Genomic DNA, 20770 nt, shown 5'->3' with positions numbered 1-20770 from the left:
AAACATTAACATGCTCATACAGAACAGAATACCATAGCACACATTACTACATATCGAAACACAAACACGAATCAAGATATCGTTATGAAGAACTATCAACACGTATATACATACATACATGTTAACGGGTACACACGGTCAAATTGGGAAACAGACGCACACAGAAAGGGAAACAAACCTCACTAGAATGACAGAAATTCAGACACAGTCATAGATAGAGGCACATGTGCACCGATTAAGAGTGGCATTAATAATTATACATGGACTTAACACAATAATAAAGTCATACACACACAATACCAGAAAAATAAAATATACACTCAGATGTAGACACACAACTACACAAATCAACAAATACAGGCAAATGAATGAGTACATTAACGCTCTTGTACATATATTAACTCAGAGCCAAAGATTAATGCAGAGCACGAGATGATCATGCACACGCACACAAATGCAAAATCTTAAATAAGGTAAATGATGAAAGTAAAATTTAAACATGAATTTTAATGGACGTATCTACCGACAATTCGCCCAATGTACATTGCACCGAAAACACGTGGAAAAACTAAATTAAGCTAGTGATCTACTTACAATTTCAACCATAAATAAGAGATCAGAAATTACATCCCGGCTCTTAAACAGCAACAATCACAGTTTACATGTCAGTCACCATCTTTGGAAACAATCATTGATCAGTGAACGTTCCTCCATATCAGTCATAATATCCTTCAATGAGGGATAGTGCCAAATTGATCAAAAATGAACTGATACTCAAGAAAACATCTTCAGTGCTTTCTGACATGGACTGTCCAAGGAATGTACATAACGATCAAGTGTGAACATAGTTACGGAGATCGGTGATTGAGTGTCCTGAATGTAAGAGTAGATAGACATTGAAAATTATACAGAGAATACATTAACAGTTTATGAAGGAGAACAGGGAAAAGAAAAAAAAATCCCTGGATAAATAAAGTAATCTAATTTCAATTTCTGGTCTCCGCCCCTAGACCTCACCGACCGCATCTGGATTGAAGACAATGAGGATGATAACAGCAACATCTGGACAACCGCTTCCACATTCATCGTCCTGTTCTTCCTGAGCATTTTCTACAGCACTGCCGTCACTCTGGTGAAGGTGAGATGATTCAATTCACTCACATTTCAAACTGGCAGAATGGATTTGAAAAATCTCTCAATGTTTCACTGATTAAAAACTCTAACATTAATGCCCCACATCATAAACATCTGCTTCATTATTGTATCTTTATTTTACAGATCAAATGATGGGTTGAATTTTGGGCGCTGCAGATTTCCCTCAGCTGATTATCAAGATCTCTGTGTGGCTCATGTACAATATCTCCTCTTGGTGACTCTATCAGTAAAATTCTTACAGTTTATCATTCTGAATCTGAAACTGAAGCAATCATAGACCTTATTTCAATTTTCAGTATGAAATATACGACCCATTTTTCTTATAAATTTAATTGTGATTAATAGTTTTCCCGTAGTTTAAATTTCATGTATAAATAAGAAACGTTTCTAATTCCTTATTCACGTTTGTTAATTCCTCATTCTATTAATGTCCTGTTTTCCCTTTCTGGTTTATGGAACAGATGTACAAATATTGACGGATTCTCTGCGCATGTGTTCTGTTCTCAATGTAAAGCTCGATCGCTGTGTTCACTTCCGTGTCTTAAAAAAGTAATTTTGCTGTAAAATATTCTCTGAATTTTTGAAATAAATATTGAATTAAATTTTAACCATCTCTGGCTTGGCTTCATTCTGTTCTCCGAACCCATCACCTCCGCCCCATTTTCACTATTATAGGGTTTCCCCCTTTTCCCAGACAGGAATGTTCCCCCAGTCATGTGTGGGATGTGGTTGAACTCAAGGCCGTTCAGTGAAAGAGTCACTGCGCCACCCCGTGGCCAATCCGTGTAAATACACCTTCATCTCTGCCTTTTTGAGATAAAATCCAGAGACAGAATGAGTGAGGAACGCGGAGATATCGATGATTTCACTCATAAACTGATCTGTCACTGACCGAGTTTCAGGTAATTCTAAACAGCGAAGATTCTGCTTCATCTGCGACGAATGGGGGTTCGTGTTTGGGAGGAAATAGTTTCCTTTCCCTGCCCCTTAAAAACACTATCGGAGTCGCAACAGCGTGGGTTAACAGAGTGAGTTTCTCTGTACATCGTCCGATGCAATACTTACAAGTCAGGCATACCACAAGCTAGATAGAGAACACAGACAGAACAGAGGTGCAAACCATCGGGTGAAACAAAGAGATTGAGGCGGATTTCACGTAAGAACATAATAAATTACACATTTCCAAATTATGGCTAGTGTTATGGGATGATTTGAGGTGACCAATACTGTCTTTAACTACAGAGAATATAAAACTCACGAGGCAGATATCTCTGTATAAAGACGTAATATTTGTTTAAAACAAAAACACAACAAGCAGCTGCTCGGAGATGACAGAAAGGGTTAAGTGGCTCTGGAACAGAGCGCAGGACTTTCCAATGAATCTAACGTGTACAATCAATAACAGATCAATTATACATTTTCTTGTCGATCATTCCCGCCTCATGTTAGTTTAAAAATCAGTTAAGTTCAGTAAACATACAGCAATCATAATTCCTGACAAGTTACTCAGCCAATCGCATTTTACAACCCAGCATAATGACATCTCCTTCATCCATTTAAATCGGAGGCTGACTGTTCTGTAATCAGTATCTGGGAGAATCAGGAAGATGAAACAAAGTCGCAGAGTTTTACAGCATTGAAACAGGCCATTCGGCCCGACATATCTATGCCTCCCTTTTTAAACAACTAAAATGGTACCTATTGCCCGCGTTTGGCCCATATTTCTCGATAGCTAGCGTTTTTTTTTTCAGACAAAATTATATCCGCCTGTACCACTAGCTCTGGCAGCTTGTTCCAGACATTTGTGTGAAAAAATAAAGTACCTCTGGAATCTTTTAATTCTTTCCCTTCTGACGTTAAACCTATGCCCTCTAGATATAGACACCAATGCAGTTGGGAAAAGATATGCACTATCTAACTGATCTATGCCCCATATTATTTTATAAACCTCTATAAGGTAACCCCTCAGCCTCCTGCGCTCCAGAAAACAAAAACAATCTACCCAACCACTCCTTATTACTCAAACCATCAAGTCCAGCGAACACATTCGTAAATCTTTTCTGCACTCTTTCTTGTTTAATAATATCCTTTCTATAATAGAGTGACCGGGACTGTACACAGTATTCCAATGTCTAGTACAACCCCTGCATTCAATGTTCTCACCAATGAAACTAAGCATGTCGAATGCCTTCTTCACCATCATGTCCGCCTGTAACTCCACTTTCAATGAGCTCTGACCTTGTACCCCTAGATCTCGACGTTTTGTAATTTTCCTAAACGCCGTGCCATTTTGGTGCGTTAGTGATTCGTGTTCGGTCCTTGCAGGTTCGCAGGCTGGTTTCGATATATTAACAAATAATATTTTTGATAAGCAATCCTGAATTGCTTCCTGGTCTCAAACAATTCTGTCAGCATCAGTGGAGTGAGAATTTGTGGTTTTGCTTCCGAACTGGAAATGTCACAGGGGCAACAGGCTGAGAACAAACACAGATAGTGAAAGGCAGTGATAGGATGCAAAGCGCAGGACAGATGACGTAGTTAAGAGTTCACATGGTGCACTTGCCTTTATTAGCAGAAGCATTGATGAGACGAGCTCAGGAGTTATGCTGGTGCTGTATAAAACTCCCATTATGCCACGGTTAGTGAACCATGTGCAGATTCATTCGGATGATACTGGTGCCAAACTACTTTAACAAGGAGAATAGTTTCGATTCAGTACACATTCGAGGGTTCAGCTCACTACACATACAGATGTTGTTGTATTAGAAAGGATATTAAGTGAATTGAACGGGATGCAGCCTGGGGTGAAGTTTGCAGCGATGAAAAGAGGCTGGACAGGCTGGGTTTATTTTCCTTAATGTGGAGAAGGATGAGAGGAAACCCACTGATTGTACCAAACTATGAGGGATATGGATTATCCAGATGAGAATAACCATTCCGCTTAGTAAATTGTCAATAACCAGGGGCATAGATCTAAGGATAGGAACATGATATTGAAAGGGGACTTGCAAAAAAGAACTCGTTAACCTAGATGGTGGTGGGAATCGGGAACTCACAGCCGAAAGTATGGCAGGGGAAAGAACCCTCACATTTAAGAAGCATTTAGATGAACACTTGAAAAGTCATAGCATGCAAAGAAGAGAACCAACTGTGGCAAAATGGGATGTGATGAGATAGGAGTTATATGGCCGAAGGGCCTCTTTCAATGCTGAAAATCTCCATCACTACATTATCTCTTCCAGGAAGTTAGCAATAACTCAGCATTCATTCAGAACAATAACGGGGGCTGTGAGCACTGTATTATGGCGCTTGCATCTCCTAAGTCCTGTATCTAAAGCCCAATAGTGTCTGATTTCAGACAGACGGAGTACACATCGGTCTAAATTGATTAAACACAAGCACGTGCTGATGTGTGTTTTAGCCAGTGAGCTTGGTGAAGGGGCTCAGCAGAACCTTCTTCAGGTCCTCTCGGAACTTGGTCTGAGCGACTGCATAGATGAAGACGTTGTTGCAGGAACTGACTAGCTGGAGCATGTTTGCTGTTTCCTGAAAGATGTACCGTGGGTCTTTGAAATCCAGGCTGGTGCGGTAGCCCACACCTGTAATCCACACATAGAGGAAGTATGTGACATAGGTGACCCAGAGGAGGAGGAAGCTGAGGGCGATGGCGAAGAGCAGGATGATGGACCTCTTGCGGTTGGCCATCTCTGGGTCCCCGTGACCCTCAGTGCCCCGGAGTCTCCTGCGAGCTCTGCTGGCCACTAAGGTGTGTGTTACGGTTAGAGCGTTAAGAAGCAGGATGAGGAGGAACGGGAGAAATGGGGTTAAGATGTTGTCCAACCAGTCAAATGCCTGCCAGGCGGGCAGCGTGTAATAACTGGGCTTAAAAACACAGAACCAGGGCACCCCGTCCAGGATGTACAAGGGCTGGTAAGTGAAATAGAAAGGGACATTCCTGACACAGCTCAGGACACAGACTGTTCCTATAACCAGCAATGCTGTTTTCTCGGTGCAGTACCTGGTCTTCAGGCTCTGGCAGCAGATGGCCACAAAACGGTCGATGGTAAAAGCCACTGTCAACCAGACAGATGCATCCCGGGTAAAATAGACCAGCAGATTGGTGAGTGTACATGCGGGAGTGGTAGACAGGACGCTGTTCTGAAAGTAGATGCGGCCAATTCGGTTGAGGATGACGGCACTGATGATGACAAGGAAATCAGTCAATGCTATCGCGATCAGGTAGTAGGTGATGCACCCTGACAGTCCGCACCGTCCTCGGGATAAGATTACGATCGCCACCAAGTTGGCTGAAATAGAAAGAGGCAGAGAGAGGTATTACTGAGAGGGATGTAAACACCAGCTGCTGCGATCTCCAATCAGTTACCGAAAACCACCCCATCCTTCACTTTGCCAACTCCAGACTCCAGTGATTGTAAAGTCTTGGTAATGACGTGACATTCAAAACTGGATTAAAGTTATTTTAAATTAGGGGGTATCAGTCCAAATTTTAACTCTGCGCTCTGGTCACTGGGTTGATCCCCTCAGATAACTATCAAATTTCAGATTCTCCCAAAATTTGTTATCGCTGTTCTTCTTCGTACTAATCCCATCCATCCATCAGCCCTATCAGCCCCCATTCAGGCAGCGTCTCTGTTTTTATAATCTCGTCCTTCAAATTTTAAATCCCTCCACAATCTCGCCTTTCCAGATTTTGATAACGTGCTACAACTATCTGAGATCACACCATATTTCCGAGTGTTGTCTTCAATGCCCCTGATTTGATCTTTTCAGTGTGCCTTTACCTGCCGAGACCCAAACCTCTGGAACTCCTTCTTTCAAAGTCTAAACTTTCTCTCTGTGCTTCAGGACGATCCTTAGAAAATAAATTCGTTGAACAATTTTGTTATCTTGTCGGTCAGTATAAAGTTGATATGTTAAAGTCTTGTGAAGTATCCCCATTCTACTTATCAGGGTTCCTGAAGAAACACGCGCCTCATCGCCTTTTCAAATGAAAGCTGGAGATGGGCAAGACATATTCGCCTTGCCATATTTACATGCATACAGCTAGTGATTATAAATATAATTATCCGAAATTTACCAGAATTACTAACACAAGACAAAATGCATATGCATAACCCCCACACCTTTTTCAAAAGTTTCCATAATTAATTCTTAAAACCTCAGTAACAATGTGGGCAGCCCAGTGCCACCTCACTACAAATCAACAATTACTAACTGCTGGAGGTCGCAGTATAGGTTCATGTAACCACTGAATGCATGTCCTATGTCAATGCACCTAATTGAATGATTAGATCGCAATATCTCATTTTCTGAGACTGTGCATACCAGTGGATGAAATACGGGTGACTTTATAGGCTTTATCCTGAATAACATTGAAAACACTGGATCGGGTTTCACTACATTTGAATAAAACCCAATGTTCAACAATAAAAAGGTTAATGTTTATGCAACGCCATACATTTCAAGTCATGAGAATAATTTGGGATCTTTCACCTACCAGGAACACCAATGGCAGCGAGAATGGGATAAGAAATGGCGAAGAAGAGGCCTTTTGCTGGTCCATGCATCCTCTCCCAGAAAGTGAAATGAAGCTGAAACCTGAGCTCTGCAGTGGTTTCATTGTGTCCCACATTTATTCTGAGTGAGCGTCTCCAGAGGAATAATTAAGTTAGAAATAGCACCTTAGTTACAGGCCGGTGAACAAACAGATTCACTCACTGTTTGGTACCTCCACATTGCACCATTGGCAAGGGGGATGATCCCATTGTATACCTACCCAAACTGCTGCTTGCTCATTCCATGGTTACCTTCACCTCCCACAAACATTGCCTTCGTGTCTCCATCAAGAACAGCAGGTGAGGGGAGATATTGATCTGGGCTCTAATCTCAAATTCAAAGACCATCTCTTCTCATTTCTGCCAGGTGCCCAATTACATCTTGCTCACAGATATCAGATTAGTTAGGCACGTATTTCCTTCTGAGAGTTTTGGAAACTGAAATTAGAAGCATGAGTAGTGCATTCAGTATTTCCGAGTCTACTCCGCCCTTCATTTTGATCATGAATGATCATCAAACTGCTTTCCTACTCCCTAATTATTTTTATTAGATGTACATCGGAAACACCTGAAGTCACTATGATCATTTTGCACATCCTATCCTCCTGCTCTCACATTCAGCGAGTACAGGATGGATTTCACAGAAATGACCAATGATAACTGAGGTTAATATGCTATATTTTTAAGAAGTGATACAATGAACCCGTTTTCCGATCTACAAACAGCAAGCGAAACACTTTTTATCTACGAAATTCACCTTGGACTTTATTATTTTGGGGCGAAATAATTGCAATCCTGCATTTTATTTGTTTATTTTCTCACATAAACTTCGGTCATCTAAAGTTTTATTATCGAGACGATGTGTAAATCATATTTGGAGGAGTAAGCTTGATGAAAGTTACTCTTTAACTCTTCTTTGAAATAAAGGAACAGTTGGTGTCACACATCAATAACCATTCGACTGGAGACAGGCAATTTTTGAGCAAGTGTGTGTGTGTGTGTGTGTGTGTGTGTGTGTGTGTGTGTGTCTTGGGAGAAAGGCGTAGTATCATAGATCAGAGTGCTGTCGTTTCCACGGTGTGACACCTCGCAATGTGGACTCTCGCCGTCCCACATCTTGTATAAATTGGCACAGATGAGTGAGTGAATGACAGGGTGTAGAAGGATGGATTCGTAAATTTGCTGACGACACCAAAGCCGGAGGAGTTGTAGACAGTGAGGATGGATGTTACGGTTTGCAGAGGGACATAGATAAGCTGCAGAGCTGGGCTGAGAGGTGGCACATGGAGTTTAATGCGGAAAAGTGTGAGGTGATTCACTTTGGTAAGAGTAATAGGAGTACACAATATAGGGCAAATGGAAGGACTCTTGGTAGTGTCGACGAGCAGAGGGATCTCGGTACACATGTGCATAGATCCCTGAAAGTTGGCACCCAGGTTGATAAGGTTGTTAAGAAGCCGTACGGTGTGGTAGCTTATCTTGGGATTGAATTTCGGAGCCTGTTAAGAAGGCGTACGGTGTGGTAGCTTATCTTGGGATTGAATTTCGGAGCCATGAGGTCATTTTGCAACTCTACAAAACTCTGGTGTGGCCGCACTTGGAGTATTGGGTACAGTTCTGGTTGTTCCAAAATGTGGAAACAATGTCGATGAAGATAAGGAATAGTAAAGGGAAAAATGTCACTGATGGGCGTAGTCTATAGGCCCCCAATTAATAACTTCGAGGTGGGGCGGGCTATAAACAAACAAACAACAGATGCATGTAAAAATGTAACAACAATAATCATAGGGGATTTTAACCTCCATATAGATTGGTCAACTCAAGTTGGATGCCGTGGACTTGAGGATGAGTTCTTAGAATGCTGTCAGGATAGTTTCCTCGAACAGTATGTTACAAAACTTACGAGGGAGCAAGCGTTCTTGGATCTGGTCTTGTGAAATGAGGTAAAATTAATGATCTCCTTGTTAGGGATCCTCTTGGAAGGAGTGATCACAATATGGTTGTATTTCTAATACAGATGGAGGGTGAGAAAGCGATGACCCAAACCAGTGTCCTCTGCTTGAACAAGGGGGATACATTATGATGGGGGCGGAGTTGGCTAATGTAGACAGGGAACACAGACTAATTGATGGGGCAGTTGAGGAACAGTGGAGGATTTTTAAGGAAATTTTACTCAGTACTCAGCAAAAATATATTCCAGTGAAAAAAGAAGGAATGTAAGAAAAGGGATAACCAGCCATGGATAACTAAGGAAATAAAGGAGAGTATCAAATTAAAAACCAATGAATACAGAGTGGCCACAATTACTGAGGAACTAGAAGATTGGGAAACCTTTAAAAAGCAACAAAGGACTACTAAGAAAGCAAAAAGAAAGGAAAGATAGATTATGAAAGTAAACTCGCACAAAATACGAAAACTGATAGTAAAATATTTACAAATATATAAAATGGAAAAGAGCGGCTAAAGTAAATGTTGGACTCATAGAAAGTGAGAAGGGGGATTAATAATGGGAAACGATGAAATGGCCGAGCCCTTGAACAAGTTTGTTTTGTCGGTCTTCACAGTGGAGGATACAAATAGCATACCAATAATCGATGGACATGGGGGTGAGGACGTTGAAATGATCAATATTACTAAAACGGCAGAGCTGGGTAGAGTAATGGGACTAAAGGTAGCCAAGTCCCCTGGTCCGGATGGAATGCATCCCAGGATACTAGAAGAAATGGCAGAAGTAATAGCAAATGGTATTAGTCCTGAGTATTGTATTTTATCAAAATTTGCTGGACTCTGTGGAGGTGCCGGCTGTTTGGAAAACAGCTAATGTAACGCCACTGTTTAAAACAGGAGGTAAACCAAAGGCAGGTAACTACAGGGCAGTTAGCTTAACATCTGTGGTTGGGAATATGCTGGAATCGATCATTAATGAAGAAATAGCAAGACACTTGGGAAAGAATGGTTCAATCAAGCAGACACAGCGTGGATTCATGAATTCTTTATTAAATGTAAAAGACAGCGAGACTATGAAGTGAGTAAAAAAAGTAAACTATTCAGCTGGATAAACTTGTGTCATATTTGGAAAAGTCAGAGGTATGAAATCAGCATAAAGCTCTGAAGAATATTCTCTAAACAGACACATGGCAGGTACTGATCATTGGAAGTATTTGAAACGCCTAAAATTCTATCGCTTTCACATCGCATTTTGTAACTCCCTGTTCTCCATCTCAATTGTTCACACATCCACACAAGATCAGCCATCTGTAAATTCAGCCTGTTCCTTGTTTCGCGGATTATGGTACGTTTGCTGCAAGTAACACGCAGCGCTTGGCTCCATAGCTCAGTGGTTAGAGCACTGGTCTCGTAAACCAGGGGTCGCGAGTTCGACTTCTCGCTGGAGCCTGCTTAACTCTCCCTGGAAGATTTAGCTTATAATACAGAACTAAGTGCAACGGGGTTCAAAGGCGATGAAAGCAGCTCACATGACAGTTGACATTTCCAATGTGACTTTGAAAAATGATTAGTTATTCCCATGATCATGGAAGTAACAAAAAGAGGCATGCTTGAAAAAGTTGGTGGTTTTGTTTGCGCATAGGAGCGCAGGAAATTAGTTTGTGAGCTATCAGTTAGAAAGGGAAATGACACTTTGACCTTTCTTGTCAAAGGAATGGAGTTCAGCAATAAATAGGTATTACTACAGTTGAGAGAGTTTATTGAGACCGCATGTGGAAAATTCTTCGCAATGCTGGTCTCCATATTTAAGAAAAGATATTCTTGCATTGCAGACAGTATGGTGAAGGGTCGCTAGTTTGCTCAGTAAGCTCGGGTTTACGCTGTGATGAGGACTTGAGTAAATTCGATTGAAATTCTCTTGCGTTTAGAGGAATGAGAGGTGATCTCATAAAAACCTGCTCCATTCTGAATGGGGTCGAGAGGGTGGACGCTGAGAGATTGTTTCCACTGGGCGGGAATCTAAAACAGCATCAGCAAAAAGAGCGTTTAGGGCAGTATGGAGCTTGTAAATTCTCCCCGTTTATACGTAGGTTTCCTCCCGGTACTGCGGTTTCCTCCCACAGCTCAAAGATGTGCTGGTTAGGTGGATTGGACTTGGCAAATTGTCCCTCAGTGTCTAAAGGTGTGTAGGTTAGAGGGATTAGCAGGATGGGTGCGTGGGGCTGCTGGAATGGGACCTTGATGTGGTCTCAGTCGGATAGCCGTTGCAGAGTCAGACGGGCCGTATGGCCTCTTTCAGCAGTGCAGTGGTTCTATGAGATCAGAGGAATTTACTTCACGCAAAGTGCTGTGCATCTTTGAAACTCTCTTCCGAAGAGGGTTGTCGCTGCTCCTTCATTGAACACGTTCCAGAATGTGATGGGGCAAAATATACGGTCTGTCTGGGATTTAAGGGATATAGGGAGCTAGTGGGAAAATGGAGTTGAAGCCCAAGGTCGAATATGATGGCATTGAATGGTAGAGCAGGCTCGATAGGCCGAGTGATCCATTCCTGCTCCTATTTATTGTGTTCATGTGTATGAGAAAAACAGTAATTCATGTTTTTAATAAAAACAGATTGCTCCAGAAGTTCTCCGCAGGTTGGGAAGTCTTGCTGAAGTTGTACAAGGCATTTTAAGGGCACATTCGTAAAACCGTGTGCAAATTCTGGTTATCCTATTATACAAAGGATATTTTTAAACTAGAAAAAGCGCAGAAAAGACTTATTAGGATTTATTAGTACTTGACAGATTGAGTTATAAGGAGGAACTTTTTTTTTTCTCTGGAGCGTAGGAGGATGAGGAGTGACCTTACAGAGGTCTATAAAATAATGAGGGACATAGACAAGGTAGATAGTCAATATCCCTTCCCAATGGTAGGGGAGTCTAAGGCGCCGCACCTGCGCAAGGATATTTTGGCCCTGGAGGGAGTGCAGAGGAGGTTTACTAGGCTGATACCGGAGTTGAGGGGGTTGAGCTATGAGGAGAGGCTGAATAAACTAGGCTTGTACTCGCTAGAGTTTAGAACAATGAGGGGAGATCTCATTGAGACGTATAAGATGATGAATGGGATGGATAGGATAGAGGTGGAGAGACTCTTCCCGCTCAAAAAAGACAGTAGGACTAGGGGGCACAGCCTCAAGATAAAGGGGAGGCGGTTTAGAACGGAGTTGAGGAGGAACTTCTTCACTCAAAGGGTGGTGAATCTCTGGAATTCTCTGCCCGTTGAAGTGGTGGAGGCTGCCTCGCTAAATATTTTTAAGAAGCGGGTTGATGGGTTTTTGATAAGAGAGGGGATTAAGGGTTATGGGGAGAGGGCGGGAAAGTGGAACTGAGCCACAACAGATCAGCCATGATCTTATTGAATGGCGGGGCAGGCTCGAAGGGCTAGATGGCCTACTCCTGCTCCTATTTCTTATGTTCTTATGTTCTTATGTTAGAGGGCTTAGATTTAAGTTGAGAGGGGAGAAATCCAAAAGTGCCCAGGTGGGATTTTTTTTACGTCATGCAGAAAATTCCAGGGGTAGTAGTGGATGCGGGTAAAATTTTATCTTTAAAACAAAATTAGATAGTTACATGAGTACGATGGGAATAGAAAAATATTGGCCAAATGCGTGCAATTGGAATTACTTTAGGGGTTTAAAAAAGAATGGCATGGACAAGTTGGGCCGAAGGGCCTGTTTCCATGCTGTTAACCTCTATGTCTCTGTGAGCAGGTCTGGCAGCAAACATGAAGAGAAAAACAGAGTTAAGTTTCAGAATCCAATATAATGTTATTCAAAACAGTAACATCTTCGAGTTATAACAATTTGCACAACATCTAGACAGGGAATTGAATTAAATCCAGGCAACGAATGTCCTGAATTTAAACTACTGCTATATTCCTGTAGTAAAATTATTCCGGAAAGTTAGCTGTTATTTGAACGGCTGGAGGCTTGATCGCACCATGAGCCGCACAGTTTTGCTCTATTCCTGCTTCTACTTATATTCTCAACATAGACACACTGTGTGTCCTTCTGCAACAAAGAAACGTGGTTCAAGCTTTGCTGTTCTCACTGTTATTCAGTAAGTTGATATGCAAATAGATATATGAATATTGATTTCAAATAATACAAGAGCTATTAGATTACGCTTTGGTATATTTCCAAACTATTAGAAACACTGTGTTCACAGTAACTGATAGAAGTTGTTGCTGCGATTGCAGATATAGAACTGGAACCCACCATCACACCGAGTGAATCCACTGACTGTTTAAGTGTTGATCAGTGAAAATGCCAATCATCCTCTGTGACATACAGATACCAAATCAATAAGCAATAGCCAATCAAAATAGAAACCAGAATCAGTCAATCTTTCTCTCTGCTTTCAAACATGTTGTTATTTTCTGTACCATTTGCCAGTGAGGTGAATGAAAAAGTGAACACAGTTTGTGATGTAAAAATGTGCTCACTCCTTCTGGGAACAAAATCACATTGATGCTCAGAGCAACACACACACACAGACACAAAGACGGACAGAGACTTGGGGAGATGCAACATCCAGAAATCAAGGATGTCAAAAATTGGTTTCAGTCTTGTTCAATTTCTGGCTGGAGTTTAGCAAGTTATCGCTGATGAGCATTAATGAAGGAATCTGAAAGTGAAACAAGAAAAAAAAACTGGAATATTTGGAAGGATTTGATTGCATTGAACGAAGAATTAATTCTGCAGTCACCTAAAGGAATGAATGCTGAGCAGAGCAGTGGGTGAGGTTCAAATCTTCGTGAGAAAACATCAGTTTCAAATCCACTTTCACTGCTGTTTTGATTGCAGGTCAGGAAATGAAGATTTATTGCTCTCCTCCAATCCGTGAAAATGAATATCACTTATTTCCCGGCAGCAGGCACAAATCGCAGTCTCGCCTTGTGTCCTGTCCTTTCTCAAGTAAAGACTCGCAGCAAATTCAACAGGAAGCCATATTCTCCCATCTGAGGAGCAGACCGGGGTTAAGGACAGTTTAAATGGAGCCGGCTCTTCACTGCAGCTCATTGTGTTTCTGACTGGAGATGGTTTTTGTTTGCTGCACATCTGATTCGGTGACGATTTCTTCATCGCCCATCCCAACTCCACTGATTTTGACATGTTTCAGCATCAATGCAGTGAAATGACAGGATTATCACGTTTTCCCGTGTGGTAGTGTGGCCGAGCGGTCTAAGGCGCTGGATTTAAGCTCCAGTCTCTCTCGAGGCGTGAGTTCGAATCCCACCACTGCCAGAGAGCAGTTGAACACAGGGGTGGGTGGGTGCGTGTGTGTGGTGTCGATTTTATTTTGACAAACACCCTTGTAAGAACGGGATATTGCGCTTGACTCATCGATCGACAGTTCCGACGCGCCATTGCAAAAAGAAAAACTCACCGACCTCCTCAGAATGCATACAGGGGACAACGTTAGAGTCCCTTCCTTCTCCAGTACGTCCCCAGAGTGCAGAAGCTTCTTGGGAACCTTCAGCATGCAATTGATGAAGACAAATATCTCGCGAAGGCCATCTCCACACCCCCCTACTTGTCTTCAAAACACAGAGCAACCTCAAACAGACCATTGTTCACAGAAAACTACCCAGCCTGCAGGAGAACAGCGACAATGACACCACACACCACCGCCACGGTAACCTCTGCAAGATGTGTTGGATCATCGAAATGGATGCCATCATCAAACGTGAGAACAGAATCCACCAGGTAGACCATATATACACATGTAACTGTGGTCTACCTCACCCACCGCATGAAAGGGTATTCCGTATCATGGTATATCGCCCAGACCATGCAGACGCTACGGCAACAGATGAATGGATACCGCTTCACAGCCGACAAGGCTATTCCATTCCTGCCGGGGAACACTTAAGCAGTCAAGGGCATTCAACCACCGATCTTCAGGTAAGCTTTCTCCAAGGCCGCCTTCAAGACACACCACAACACAGAATCGCTGAACAGATCTGATAGCCAAATTCCAAATACAGAGAACGGCTTCAAACGGGATTTTGTGTTCATGAAACACGACTTGTAACCCCCACCTTTTGGCATGGGCTTGCAAAATCCTAGTAACTGTCCAGGCTTGAGACAATTCACACTGCTTTAACCTGTCCTTATCCCCCTCTCCACTTAATCTCACAGTTACTGCTTCTGAGTGAAAACTGCCTCTTCTTCACTGGAGGTAGGAGAGTTCCTGCTTAATTCAATGGAAGTGTTTTCTTGTCATTGAGCACAAGATTTGGACCCAGATCTGCGAGATATTTGTGTCAGTAGAAGGAATAAATTTTCTCCCATTAACAGCCAGATTTTAACATCAGCATTTTATATCATCTGCGCTTTGTACCCTATCGCTCTCTCTTTTTTTGGTTCTTTTCATGTGACATTTCCAATTCAGACGTAAAAAATGAAATCTCTCTAATACTGATTCCCACAGAACTGGAAGTAATGCAGGATTGTTGTACAGCAATGAATCAACATTCCCTGACCGGGAATCGAACCCGGGCCGCGGCGGTGAGAGCGCCGAATCCTAACCACTAGACCACCAGGGAAGCTGATGAAATTGTTTTAAAAGATGAAATTGTGCATGAACCAATTGCTATTTATTTTACTTCAGACTTTTGAATTCACCAAATACAAGTTTATCCTTCACATTGCCATGTTTATATCACACACAAGTGAATGTTACAGCCAGTGAAAGCAGTGATTCCTGTTAGCTGGAACAGGAAATGGACAGTGAGGTGAAATAGTCCCGCAAACTGCTCCTTTGGCGCTTTCAATTTCCAAAACCAAACAAACCCATCACTGTGGCTTCTGTGAAACGTACACGGTAATTCACGGCATGCTTTCATCACGGAGGGTAACGGGAACAAGTCATTTACCAAACTGGAAAGCAGGGAAAGCGAATGTAAGAAACACGGCATTGAGGGGAGTTGGAGTTTACAGATGACAGTACAAAGAAACACAGATATCTCATCTTCCTGATCCAGTTACTGATTACAGGAATGTACACAGTGAGAATTATCCACCGTCACACTCTCCTTCCAGCCTTGAGCACGGAGTTAAGTTTTGAAGTGTTTGAATTCTTGCTACAGTAATTCAGGGTTTTGTTGGGACCACATTTGGAACAGTCTGTGCAGTTTGGACACCCGCATTTTAAACAGAATAAAAGCAAAATCTGAGGATGGTGGAATCTGAATCAAAAACAGAAAATGCTGGAAAATCTCAACAGCTTTACTGAGAAACAATAGATAGCATTTAAAAACTGAAAGATTATTTCTCCTGATCCGGGAATCTGAAACACGGGGGCACAATCTCAGGATAAGGTGCTGATGATTTAGGACTGAGATGAGGAGAAATTGCTTCACTCAAAGGCTGGTGAATCTTGGGAATTCTCCACTCCAGAGGGTTCTGATGCTCCATCATTGAATACATTTCAGTTTGGGTTAGACAGATTTATGATCTATCGAGGAATGAATGGAAACAGGAATATGGAATTGGAACAAATGCTCAGCCACAAGTTCATGTTTCGATTGCAGTTTTTTTTTAAAGTTTAGTGGTGTAATGGAACATATAATGTTATATGTGATGTGTTAGAAATCAATCGTCATTAAATAATGTTGGTAATACCAGATAACAGTACAGCCGGGAACAATTGACAGCGATTTTTTATTGGCACCCACGGACCCTTTGCCAAGAGGCAACTGTTTACTGTGAATGCTGATGGTGAGAAAAATAGTAAAATTCCGTCCCTGGGTGGTTTCGAACCACCAACCTTTCAGTTAACAGCCGAACGCGCTGACCAATTGCGCCACAGAGACTGAGACAGTCGGTAGTAAGTATATTCTAAAGTTGTGTGTCAATGACCACAATTCTATTTCTGAAAATCTATTCCAGAACTGCAGCATGACCGCACTGTTTACAATTCTATACAAGTCTCTTTAGTTCCGGTGATGCCGCAGCACTGCTGTAGTGTGTTGGTTATTCCCTTCTCCTATGAACGGGCAGGTAAAATAAATCCACGACTCTTACCACAGGTAGGAGTTCCACGGGAGGGAAAGGAACTGATCACCATTTTTATTATGGGATTGAAACATTCAGGCACATAAATCCGGTCCGTTACAGGAAAGTCCAGTAAATCCGCACTGACTCTCGATTCCCTCATCTGTCTGATTGGTTTTTCCTGTTTCTTAGTGATGAAAAACGATTTAAAAATATATTCTTCTGTGAAATGTGTGCCATTTCCTCTAGTTCACTTACAATATCACTTGTATCTGTCTTTTTGAGCACACACTACTATCAGATATTTCAGATGGTGATTAACCATATTAGTCTGCACCTATAAACCCATTAAATCTGTTGTAGACTGAACAAGATGCGGATAAGTGCTCGGTGTCAAAATCGACTTCCCTGTCTTTTCATCGAAATAACGTGTTTATAATTTCAGAGAAAGTATTTGAGGGTGATATCGGATCAACGATAACATGTGTTTAACATCGAAGTTCGGTTCATGTTGAGCAACAAACTGAACTCAAACAGTTTCCCCTTCCACCACACAAGAAAGCTTAGTAATTGTTTCTGCCCGATTTCGAACAGGGGACCTTCTGTGTGTTAGACGAACGTGATAACCACTACACTACAGAAGCAGCTGGCAATGTAACATAGCGAATCTGCCTGTCTGCAATGTTCAACTAGGCCGTGTTGCTGCAGGTTCCGATGGTCAGACTGAGAGCCCATGTCACTGAATTCAGGGAGATAACCGTTACTTTCAATCTGATTGTACAACTTATCCCAAACACCAAAACTTAAAAGAGTTCATCTGGCAAATATCTAAGGGAGCAATGATTTCTATCCATTCATTAATGCATCATTTTCATCTTTCTTCGAATAATCCCAATCAATTGTACTCAGTGATAAAAACAAATTACTGCGGATGGGAAAAGAGGAAATGCTCCAAAATCTCCCAATGTCTGACAGCACCTGTAAGGAGTGAAAAGGGCGGACGTTTCGAGTCCAGATGACACATTATCAAACGGAGTTACACCGATCGAGAAGACAGACAGGAACACAGGCTGAATGACTGATGGTCGATATAAACTACAAAATTGCCAACATTGAGACTGCAATTCCTGCCCAGAGGATGAATTGGGAATTTCTAACTGAGCTTCAAATCCTGTCATTTTCGCTTCCCGTCATTTCTCATCGTGACTTTTTTTTTGTTGAAAAGTATTGGAAATAAAGCAATGGGCACAGAGATGGTAAATTCATTACAAATCTCTCACATCAGCATCACTGAAGGTCCAGTCATCAGGATCAGAGCCATGACGCGGTTTCGATTCCCAGTCACGGAGTGAATCATTTTTTGTTCAATTCTTCATTTAATGAAAACACGCCTCACAGCGTCTGTGAAGGGAACAACATCTAAATCTTCCAGCTGGATGAACTGGCATCGGAGCTGGAGAAGACAGAGATGTAACACTAACGATAAACTCTGAAGAACATACATGTCAGATACACAACATACATGTCAAATACACACACTGCACACGTGTCAAATCATGTCACATTCAAGTTGCGTCTTTTAACTTTCTGCTCTCCACCTCAGACATTTCCACATTCATCAAAAATCCCCCACTTCAAACCCCATCCTGCTCCTCAATCCGCTGATAATGCTACTCCTACCGCAAGGTGGCGACAGCATTTGGCTCTATAGCTCAGTGGTTAGAGTACTGGTCTAGTAAACCAGCGGTCGCGAGTTCAATTCTCGCTGGAGCCTCCACACAAAATTTAGCTACAATAAACCGTAGGAAAAAGGCAGGTAGAGTGGGAGGTGGAACAGAGTGCTCTTCTGAGTGTCGGGGCAGATCGGGTGCAACTTTGGAAAGTAAACCGATTTTCTTCTTCGTGAAAAAATATAGAAAGACCAGAACATATTTGAGGAGCTGAAAAATATAAATGTTGATATTAAGAACAGAATAGATGTATTTACACAAGGAATACACATGTAGGTGCAGCAGTTAATTGGAAGGGAAATTACATTTTGTTCTTACTGGCGGCAGACAGGAGTTTAAAAATAACGAGGTGTTTCTCCTGTTACACAGGGTTTTGTTGAAGTCAGGTTGAATATTCTGCGCAGATGTGACAGTCACATTTAAAAATGTTTATGCTTTGCATTAGAAACGGTAAGGAGACGGCTCACCAGATTGCTCCCTGGGGTCAGTGAGTTGTCCTATGATGAAATTGTCTGTAGTTTAGAAGAATATGAGGTGATCTCTTTGAACCTACACAGTTCTGATTCGGTTTGATGGAAGAAGGCTGAGAGATTTTCTTTTTTCTGCTGTTCGGGAATCTGACCCAATGCGGCACAGATTATCATTTAGGGCTAAGATAAGCAGAAATTGCTTCACTCAAAGGGTGAGAATGTTTGGCATTCTCTGTACCTGACAGTGATGTATGTCCCATCATCAAGCACGTATAAAGTTGGGATAAACAGGTTTCTGATTTCTTGGAGAATTCAGGGATATGGGGAGTTGCTGGAAAAACTAAGTTATATCCAGAGGTCAGCCATGATGATATTGAATGGTGGAAATCTCGATGGACCGAGTGGTCTGCTCCTCCTCCTATGATTCATGTTAGAATAAAAACATTTAAAAGCGTTTGTCTCGCAAATATCTAAGGGATCAATGATTTCTACCCATTCATTAATGCATCATTTTCATCTTTCTTCCAAAAATCATCCGCATTTTGTCTCTTCAGCGCTTTGTAGCCTGTCGCTCCCTTTTTTTCTTTAAATGTAACATTTCCAATTCAGGTACTAAAGAGGAAATCTCCCTGATACTGACTCCGACAGAACTGGTGCAGACCGGGAAGTAACGCAGGATTGTTGTACAGCAATAAATCGACATTCCCTGACCGGGAATCGAACCCGGGCCGCGGCGGTGAGAGCGCCGAATCCTAACCACTAGACCACCAGGGAAGCTGATGACTACCCTATAAAATATTATATTATCCATGAGCCACCTGCCTTTTGTTTTGTTTCTGTCTTTTTATTCACCAAATACAAGTTTCTCCGTCACATTGCCATGTTTATTTCACAGACAAGTGATATAAACTTGTGGCCACAGTGCAGAATCCAAACCACTGATCCAACAGGGAAGCTGGCAGTGACTTTCCCAATCAGCGGATCATCGTCATTTTAGCCATTCTCTTCGTTCTCTTCCGTCACACAATAGGCAGGTTTCTCATTAAAAAAAACGCACTCTGTTTATTTCCACACTTGACACCTGTCATCAAGCCCATGGTGGTGAAAACGATGACTTTGCACCATTGGAACACCCGGGTTCCGCCATCACCAGCTCAGTGTTACCATGTCCATCATTCCTTGTGTCAAATAAAACATCCTCCAACCTTACGTTCTGCCCCTTTTAAGGACTGACCCCTGATTTCACAATTAGAGAATGCAGGGTGAACCTATCAGACTAATTAAAATTTACAAAAATATGAATAATAGAACTTTTCCCTCAGTATTCAATAAAAAGGATTCGGAAAAAAAAACTGCCCAGTTTCATTCCATGGGATTCGGACGGGAGAACTATTGTAGAATTATTGCTGCAATTGGCTGAATACTTCCCTGGTGTTGAAAAAGAAGGTGACATTTTGCAGGTGTTAGGTTTTGGTGCAAGTGGTCTGGCGTGGAAATTAAAGTAACAAAAGGATCATGGACAAAACAAATTGTAACACCCGCTATAATCTGCTGGTCTGGTGGTTAGAGTTTGAAGCTTTCACTGCTGTTTTGATTGCAAGCCAGGGAATGAAGATTTATTCCTCTCCTCCAATCAGTGACAGTAAATATCAGTTATTTCCCGGCAGAACGCTCAAATCTCAGCCTCGCCTTGTGTTCTGCCATTTCTCAAGCGAAAACCCTGAGCCAATTCAACAGGAAGACATATTGTCCTTTCTGGGGTCCAGACGAGGTTAAGGACAGTTTAAATGGAGCCGGCTCTTCACTGCAGCTCATTGTGTTTCTGACTGGAGATGAGTTTTGTTTGCT

General features: G+C 41.9%; 1 protein-coding gene and 6 non-coding genes across 7 annotated transcripts; 3 read left to right on the top strand and 4 right to left on the bottom strand.

Annotated features, from left to right (window-relative positions):
* Positions 1-4572: 4572 nt before the first annotated feature.
* LOC145362421 (putative G-protein coupled receptor 139) lies at positions 4573-6743 on the bottom strand. The gene is made up of 2 exons (XM_080218457.1): positions 6674-6743; positions 4573-5462 (listed from the first exon to the last, which is right to left on the bottom strand). The coding sequence occupies exons 1-2, from the start codon at positions 6741-6743 to the stop codon at positions 4573-4575; spliced, it is 960 nt and encodes a 319-aa protein (XP_080074583.1).
* A 3311-nt stretch (positions 6744-10054) lies between these two features.
* On the top strand, positions 10055-10128 carry trnat-cgu (transfer RNA threonine (anticodon CGU)). The gene has a single exon. It is a non-coding gene; the product is annotated as a tRNA-Thr (tRNA).
* Positions 10129-13886: 3758 nt separating this feature from the next.
* Positions 13887-13968, top strand: trnal-uaa (transfer RNA leucine (anticodon UAA)). The gene has a single exon. It is a non-coding gene; the product is annotated as a tRNA-Leu (tRNA).
* Positions 13969-15200: 1232 nt separating this feature from the next.
* Positions 15201-15272, bottom strand: trnae-cuc (transfer RNA glutamic acid (anticodon CUC)). The gene has a single exon. It is a non-coding gene; the product is annotated as a tRNA-Glu (tRNA).
* A 1195-nt stretch (positions 15273-16467) lies between these two features.
* trnan-guu (transfer RNA asparagine (anticodon GUU)) lies at positions 16468-16541 on the bottom strand. The gene has a single exon. It is a non-coding gene; the product is annotated as a tRNA-Asn (tRNA).
* A 1882-nt stretch (positions 16542-18423) lies between these two features.
* trnat-agu (transfer RNA threonine (anticodon AGU)) lies at positions 18424-18496 on the top strand. Its single transcript has one exon. It is a non-coding gene; the product is annotated as a tRNA-Thr (tRNA).
* Positions 18497-19624: 1128 nt separating this feature from the next.
* Positions 19625-19696, bottom strand: trnae-cuc (transfer RNA glutamic acid (anticodon CUC)). Its single transcript has one exon. It is a non-coding gene; the product is annotated as a tRNA-Glu (tRNA).
* Positions 19697-20770: the final 1074 nt, after the last annotated feature.

Source organism: Carcharhinus amblyrhynchos, unplaced genomic scaffold (assembly GCF_965287045.1).
Source record: "Carcharhinus amblyrhynchos unplaced genomic scaffold, sCarAmb.v2.hapA scaffold_38, whole genome shotgun sequence".
Taxonomy (NCBI): Eukaryota; Metazoa; Chordata; class Chondrichthyes; order Carcharhiniformes; family Carcharhinidae; genus Carcharhinus; species Carcharhinus amblyrhynchos.
Note: the sequence above shows the minus strand (reverse complement) of the source record. Positions and strands in the feature narration are given on the sequence as shown.

Excerpts from the sequence above, each read along its gene's own strand:
- LOC145362421 (XM_080218457.1), bottom strand. The coding sequence starts at position 6,743 with ATGCATGGACCAGCAAAAGGCCTCTTCTTCGCCATTTCTTATCCCATT. Across the intron at positions 5,463-6,673 it reads CGCTGCCATTGGTGTTCCTG|CCAACTTGGTGGCGATCGTA; the intron begins GTAGGTGAAAGA and ends TTTCTATTTCAG.